This window comes from Nothobranchius furzeri, chromosome 15, assembly GCF_043380555.1.
Source record: "Nothobranchius furzeri strain GRZ-AD chromosome 15, NfurGRZ-RIMD1, whole genome shotgun sequence".
NCBI classification, from domain to species: domain Eukaryota; kingdom Metazoa; phylum Chordata; class Actinopteri; order Cyprinodontiformes; family Nothobranchiidae; genus Nothobranchius; species Nothobranchius furzeri.
This window is the reverse complement of record NC_091755.1, coordinates 35,950,778-35,958,887: the sequence shown is the minus strand read 5'-3', so window position 1 is coordinate 35,958,887 and position 8,110 is coordinate 35,950,778. Positions and strand designations below refer to the sequence as shown.

The 8,110-nt window shown below is 41.1% G+C and overlaps 1 protein-coding gene across 1 annotated transcript in view; it reads right to left on the bottom strand.

Annotated features, from left to right (window-relative positions):
• Nucleotides 1-853: 853 nt before the first annotated feature.
• The window catches only part of epha2b (eph receptor A2 b), a 31,600-nt gene continuing 24,343 nt past the window's right edge, over nt 854-8,110 (bottom strand). Inside the window, exons 13-17 of the mRNA XM_015966974.3 lie at nt 7,824-8,033; nt 6,276-6,425; nt 6,001-6,194; nt 4,519-4,674; nt 854-2,434 (exon numbers count right to left, since the gene is read on the bottom strand). Coding sequence (XP_015822460.1) covers nt 2,326-2,434; nt 4,519-4,674; nt 6,001-6,194; nt 6,276-6,425; nt 7,824-8,033 — 819 coding nt within the window. The 3' untranslated portion in view covers nt 854-2,325. The remainder of the gene's footprint in view (nt 2,435-4,518; nt 4,675-6,000; nt 6,195-6,275; nt 6,426-7,823; nt 8,034-8,110) is intronic.

Below are 8,110 nucleotides of genomic sequence, written 5' to 3'. Positions count from 1 at the left end.
TAAAGGACAAATTCCTAGCCGCCATTGCCACAAAAAATAGAATCACTTTACATCACTAGCCTACTGGGGGACAAAATTCCCCATTGAGAAAGCTGCAAGTGGCCCCCAGGCCTCACTTTGGACATACAAACTTACAAATTATTAACTAATCAAAATAGCTTCAGATCACTTTTTGTGATCGAGGCACGAAGGCGGAAAGAAAGATCTCCTCTATAGGAGAACCTCAAAACTTCATGTAGACAAAATCACCACACTGTAGCCCACAAAGCAAATGAGAAGTTTTGCCTCTCCAAATAATACAATACGTGAACTGAAGGAGGATGTTTTTTTTACTTCCTGGAACTCTTGAATCTGACCCTAACCCTACAGCAAAACATTCAGTGAGTGTGTTTTTAGGAGCTTCTGGCTGTTCTTAGGAAAACGCTGATCCCAGAGATGTTTATCCTGGCTGAGGCCAGGTCCTCAAAACTCACACATCCCTCTTTTGTGGAACATTTAAATGCATTTTCTTTGGTTTACACAACATTTTAAAGCATTACTACACCAAATCATTCCTAAGCATCAGTTACAAAAGGTTTGACCAGTTTTTAATTGTCACAACCATAGCTGCGATCGTCACGTTTCCATCTTTGGGTCGATTTACTTAGAAAGGTTTTGTATTTTTTATGCTCGTTTGTGCGTATTTGCTTGCGTGGCTTTCAGTTTCCTTGATGTAATGAAGCACTTGAATGTTTATTTCAGGTTCCAGTTTTGGAATTAAAGCCACTCTGCAGCATTATAAGCAAACCCAGGTAGGAGTATAAACATCCCAGCTCTATAAACATCACAAACAAAGCATTTTGTTCACACAGAAGACGTTCAAAGAACTCAGTTTGACTTTTATTTTTCCACAGATGCAATCTCAGACACGAACAGGAACATGTTTCTTCTCATTATTGTTGATTAATGAACAGCCACCAACTATAAACCCAACTCAGTGTTTATCTGGGCGAATAAATAAAAAGGTAAAAAATAAATAAGACTATTAAATACAGTATAAAACAGTAGGCAAATGGTCAGGAGTCTGCAGAAGAAAAGGGTTTTGCTCTTTTGAAGAAGAAAATTTGGAAATCAGGAAGTGATGTGAGCTTAGAAAAATAAACCAGTTTTAGACACGATTAATACTGAGAATTATACAGAATTTACAAAATGAAACTCCAACCAGTAAAAAAAAACAACAGAAAACTAAAAAAATAAAAATCCCTTTATTTTAAAGCATTGGGTCTCTCAGCTACAACAGAATTAGACATTTAAACAATACAGTAAAAATTCAAGTAAAGAAAGGAGTTCATCAGTAACACAGAGATTTGCAGTCATCCATTAAGAGCACAATAAAGAGGCACTTTAATATCTATTTAAATATATGAAAGCTTACGAGTGTCAAAGGATTGCTCTAAATATCCTGGAAAAGTTTGCAAAATTATGAGAAAATGAGGACTTCCGGGAAAGAGACTCAGAAAGGAGGAGGGTTACGCTTAACCACTTTATTTCCACTTATATTCTGATTTTGACACTATCATTGAGAATAACTGCTTGCAATTCACCCACAAAAAGAGAGCAATCCTTGATCCAAGTGCATATTCCTAAGGTTTTTAGTAACCGGGAAAATTAAAAAGAGGGATTCAAATGTGAATCTGTACACAGAGTACCTCATAAGTGTCTTTTTCTTTAATGAACATCACTCAAAAAAAAAGATCATAGCTTAATTTCTGCTTAGAAGCAGAAGGAAGCCAGAAACATCACCAGGTTTTTTTTTTCTTTCTGGGCGAACCTGAGCTCATTTCAGCTCTACAACGCTCCGTCCTGACAGGAAATGGAGCAAAGTGCCGAAAAAACGGGAAATTCTTTGACATCAGCACCAACCACAAACGGAACCATGACTGGGCTCCGCTGCTCATTTATAGAAAGTTCCTCCCGTTTGTTTGATTCTGTCTGGAACAAACACAGGGTGGAAGTTATCGAGGCTGAAAAGGCCTGATTGTTCACTTTTGTGAAGCAGAAATTGATAAATATTAAAAAAAAAAAAAAGGCAGGAGCAATCAAATATTTCCATACAAAAAAAAGGAGATTTGACACATTTGTGTGGTTTTTGCTCCATTCCCTGATGAAAAAAAGAGTTTAATAATGTACAATAAGTTAATCCGACTCATTTGGCCCAAAGGGTGGCACGGTTGTCTCGGTTCTGTTGATCCAAAGCCGTCCTCCGCAGTCCTACTCCAGCTCAGTTCAGAGTTCAAAGGGCTGCCTGCTGCTCTGTCCCAATTTTAGCTCCCTTCATTGTAAGGATCACACCGCAAACACACTCAAAGTGCTGGTCTGGTCCTTTAAACCCAGGATGCTGTAGGCTATCCGCTTCAAATGGCCCGGCAATCTCACTCCGATTTTCCTAATATCCCTGTGAAAGAGAGACATGATAGCGTTTAGGGAGAGCTGCACGTGGGTTTTCACCCTGGACTCGTTCCAACTCTTTCCACACACATCCTTCCTGCCTTGAAGTAATCACTGACTCATTCAAAGCGATGAAACGCCAGCCTGGAGCCGAATACATCCAAGTGAGCGTGAACCAGCTCGGCTAGGTGGGGTGCATTCCATGTTTGTCATCTGCCAAAGTTTTTAATTCTCCTTCAACAATCGGGAGCGTTACTGGAGGCTTAGCGCTGCATAAGCAGCACATGATGCAAACCTGCAAAAACCTGCATAAACACCAGTCCTCAGCCTTAATTACAGCCTTAATTGCTTAACGAGGATTCTCCCTGTTGACCATGAATCACTTGTCTGGCAGGCAGAGGGGTGGATCGTAAATGAGTGGTGGTTTTCAGAGAGTGCTACCAGATGCCCTGAGATGGAAACATGGGGCCCTGAAATCACACCATACTGTACGACAAATACATCAAAAGAGTTCGTCCCTGCTGTCTTCCTAAGATTACGGCAGTTATACGTATAATCATGGAAAGAAGGTGGGGCTTTGTTTTGGTTGCTCATTTTGTTAAGAAACTCTCTTATTCTTTAAAAGGAACCTTAAATCAGCTCGACTGGGACGCTTCTTTTCATCTTAAATATTTGAGAATTGCCTCTTGCAGGAATTTTACACATCAGGGAAGATGGGAGTTTTATTTTTCAATCATTCTTTTGCTAATAGCGTGCTAATGGCTTTTGCATCCTACAGGTGATGAGCTAACCCCAGCTTTCCGCGCTGCGAAGCATAAAATGCAGCCGTGAAAGACGCTGCGAGTCTTTTTTTATGCTCTATGCTTCCATAACGCTTCAGGAAGTCAAACATGGAAGGAGTGTAAAACATCAGAGAACTTTTAAAATAAAAGACACGTGCAGATTTGCTATTGCTGAACTAGTAAAGGAAAATGTATCGTCACCTGTGAAACCTCAGTGGCTGAGGTAAAAATAACAGAAAAGTAACCACAGACCTTTTAGGATACATGCGGCCATCTTTCTCCTGGCTTGTGAACTCGCGTGAACTGCTTAAAGCCTGATTTATGCTTCTCCGTCTGCGTCAGTACGGAGCACACGCAACGCCATTATCCGTCCATGCGTAGGGCTCCGGCAGGCACGCAAGTACGTACGGAGTCGAGCCCACTTTATTAAACATCTGTCGAATGAGACGGATTATGCAAGCTTGTGATTGGTCAGGACGCCGCTGTTGTTTACAGCGCCGCCATCGCAAAGAGAGCCGAGGATAACTAGCGGCAGACACGGAGAAGCTTGAAGAATACCTCGCGAAAAAACTCTAAAAATATGAACGTTTCATCCTCCCGTGACTGGAGGAGTGAAAAGATGCGCAGCAAGAGTTTTATTTGTGGACGGAAATGACAGGAAACGTGGGTTTAGAGGTGGGGAGCGCATGAAGAGGTGGGAGAATGAGAGACAAATATGTCCGTGTTAAAAGTCTCTTATATACACAAAAAAGACAATTAAACACACTATCTTGGACCGATACATGACAGGATACCACAGAACAGCGCTACGCCCTCTGTTGTCCTGCCGGGGAATTGCTTTGCAACACTCTCCAGGAGACGGAGAAGTATGAGGGCAAAACGCTTCCGTCAATCCGTGCGTGTCTGTCCCTTGCGGAGCTGACGGAGAAGCATAAACCAGGCTTAAGTCCCGCAAGTTCTTGCAACTCTTAGTATTTTGTGGCTTTTGTGACCTCGCAAATCCAGCTGCATGAAATGCTTTACTGCTGATTTGCGTCTGAGTCAGGGAAAATGTGTCTATTATGTTACCATAGTGCTTAATTTGTAAAGCAAACGTATCGAGGCGCAAAACGAGATGTCAGACCAGTTATTGATACTGAAAGGAGGGGCCGGGGGGAATAAAGCTTTTGTCAAATAACAAATTGTTCTTTCAACTCTGGTGGTTTCTGCCTCGACAGTTCTCCTGCTTCAAACATTTTTGATATCAGGTTTGGTACTTTTCCATAAGAAACAATCAAATAAAATGAATGTCATGCAAACAGACACCTACTCAGTCTTCATCTGCAGAACCTGGTCCATAGAGATGACCCCCGCCAGAGTGAAGTTCTCCACATACTGATTCATCTTGATGGACTCCAACCATTCAGACACCGACCTGAAGGGCGAACCGTCTGAGCCGCTGGTGCTGGGCAGGCGGATGGACACTCTGAGAAGAAAAACAAATATATGAACGGATGATTATCGGCACTTCCCACAGCAGAGGCAGATGGCTGAGGGTTGTAATTACAGAGCAGGAAACCAGTTGGTGATAAAACCGGCTGGGAGGGTCCAAGTTTGAGCAGATTAGAACTCGAGCATGACACGTTTTTTGTTATTTTTCACAAAGGGGAAAAAACGTGTATTCATTCACAAAATCACAAATAGAATTCAATTCAATTCAAGTTTATTTATAAAGCGCCAAATCACGACAAGAGTCGTCTCAAGGCACAATAATAATAAAAATTCCAATTCAGTTCAGTTCATTAAGCCAATCAGAAATAATGTTTCCTATATAAGGAACCCAGCAAATTGCATCAAGTCACTGACTAGTGTCAGTGACTATACAGAAATCCTCATACCAAGCAAGCATAAAGCGACAGTGGAGAGGAAAACTCCCTTTTAACAGGAAGAAACCTCCAGAGAATCCTGGCTCAGTATAAGCAGCCATCCTCCACGACTCACTGGGGATCGAGAAGACAGAGCACACACGCACACACACGCACATGCACACGCGCACACACACACGCACACGCACACGCACACACACACACACACACACACACACACACACGGACAAGTAATGTGTCTACAGTTATATTGTGATGTCTTAGTAAATATTCTATTTGGTGAAAGATAAACTTTATTGTATTTATCCTAGTGAATCTATAATTAAACGGATAAAATAGTATTAGCACATCAAAAGTCAAGGAAACCAAAAAGTTATTATCAGGAGAATGTTTAAGTGGTTAGCAGCAGTGTGCTAGTCGATGGCCCCCTCCATGAGGCCACCACAGCTCAGCAAGAAAGCCTTGGTGAGAAGTTGACAGTTTATCTACTTTGATTCAAGCCTGGCTTTCAGTGTCACTCTGTCCTGAAGCTGTTCTCCTTTCGCCTCATAACCTATTATTTTAAAAGTTATTCATTAATTTTATCAGAGTTTATTTGCATGACAAGATTTAAGAGACAAAAAATGTTTATGTAAGAAAAGTAAGTTTCAGTCATTTATCATTTTATTTTCCAATTCCCCCTTTGGACTGTTTATTTTAAGAGTTTTAGTGTGCATGAACCGGTAACAGCTAGAATATTCTTAAAAGTCGGCCAAAATTTGTGGATAAAGTCCACATTTAGATTATCCCCACTCCAAAGTGTTTTGCTTTCAGGTTGATGTCCAAGAACCGGGTGTTGATGGTGGCAGAAGCTCCAGGATCTTAAGAGTCCAAGCCAGAAAAACAAACTTTACGAGCCTTTTGCCTGATAATTAAACAAATCTCACCGTGGGTCAAAGTCCGCAATGGTCTTCAGCGAGTCTGGACTGCGGAGAAGTTTGTCCAGCAGACTGACGATGTCCCCGAACCGCGGTCTCTTAGAGCGGTCCTGAAGCCAGCACTGAAGCATCAGCTGGTAGACGGCAGATGGACAGTCCATCGGTGCGGGGAGCCTGAATGCCTCGTTGATCGCCTTCATCACCTGCAAAAGAGGTTATCAGCTGATTTATTATAATGTTTGTTCACTGATGGTGGCATAGTTCAGGATTTAAGTGCAACTTGCCTCATGGTTACTCATGTCCCAATAAGGTCTTTCACCAAATGCCATCACCTCCCACATGACGATGCCAAAGCTCCACACATCGCTCGCTGAGGTGAACTTCCTGTAGGCTATGGCCTCTGGTGCTGTCCAGCGAATGGGAATCTTACCTCCCTGTTCAAATAAAACACAAGTTTGAGGTTAAAGGTCAACTTTATTCCTACTTTTAATCCATTTGAAGGGGTCTCTAGTAGGAATGAATGCCTTGTAGGTTGTTCTCTGGGGAAAAAAACTCAAATGGTCCTATTCATACGCAAACAAAACTATGAATCGACCAAACATCTTTTCTATGAATGTGATAAAATTTTAATGATGTGGAATTCACTCCAGGATTGGCTGAACTCCAATCAAATTTATATAAACAATTTCACAGTTGAAGATATCTTATTTGGCATTATACTAAAAGATAAAAATAGTGAATTTCTAATTAATAATCTCATAATCTTAACAAAATTTTTCATACACAAATGCCGATATCTCAAAAATCCACCTACATGGAATAATCTCAAAAATGAAATTAAACTGCTGTTGAGATCCTTCGGTAAAATGTCCATCCCCAATGCTATAAAGCTTTATGATTTCATTATGAACACTAATCTCTAACCGCTTTTTGGATGGTATACACACTAGACCTTGTTTGCTCTTTAACTTCCCCCTTGTAAAACTTTATTTATATACACATAATTTGTTTTTTCATGCTGTCTTACTTGTATCCTTTCATGTTCTATTTTTGTTTGATTTTTTTTGTTGTTGTTTTTGTTTATTGTCTTCTTACTATACCAAGTTGAATTGTATCTACAAAATGCAAGTTGAGAGGAACACGAACTTCGGAGCTGCTCTGTAATGTCATTCTGCTAACAAATTTTGAAATGTAGTCGCTTTTGTTCGTTTTGCAAAGGTTCAATAAAAGTTCTTAAAAAAATTAACAGAATTCAACTAAGTGGCATAACACGGCAGAATGTGAAGTCCTATTTCCTGTTATACGGACATCGTGCCTCTGATTGGCTAACAGCAATGTGACTATCGCTGACTGCATTTACTCTGCAACGTTGATGCTTCATCTCCACAAAAAACACACACACACGAAGGGGTTCTGCTGTGTGGTGGAGTTGTCAAAGCTAACGGTTAGCTTCTACTAGCTGGGATGTTCTCTGCTGCTTCCTGGACGCTAAACCAACAACGGTCTTCTCCGTTGTGAGTCAAGATGGGCGAGTCCACGAATGTTAAGTGACAGTGTGACGTAGATCTGTCAGGATTATCTAATACTAAAGTTTCACCGTCCGTTTTCTGTTAGAAGCTAATGCAGGAAATTGGGGTAGAAGACTTTTTTCATGTTCAGCCTGCATGTTAAACTCAAAATGAGTCATCATTTTCATAAAATAATAAGTAAAAAAAAAAAAGGGGGTTTCTCAGTGAACCTTCTCTTTGAAACCAAACAAAAGTTACAAATGAACTCTTCTAAAGACCCTCATATCTGAAGAAAGTCTTCATTTCTGCTGCAAATCTACTCACACTTGTGGTGTACGTCCCTTCTGGCTCGTCCTCCAGCACTCGGGACAGGCCAAAGTCAGAGACTTTACACTCCAGGGTGGTGTTCACGAGGATGTTCCGGGCAGCCAGATCACGGTGGACGTAACTCATTTCAGACAGGTATTTCATGCCAGCAGCGATGCCCCGAAGCATTCCCAGAAGCTGGTAAGACGTGAACTCACCATCGTGGTCCTAAAAGGGAAACGGGAATTTCTTGTCATTTGAGACCAGAGGTATTTTTGAAAAAGATCGATGAGGTTCTGTATCTG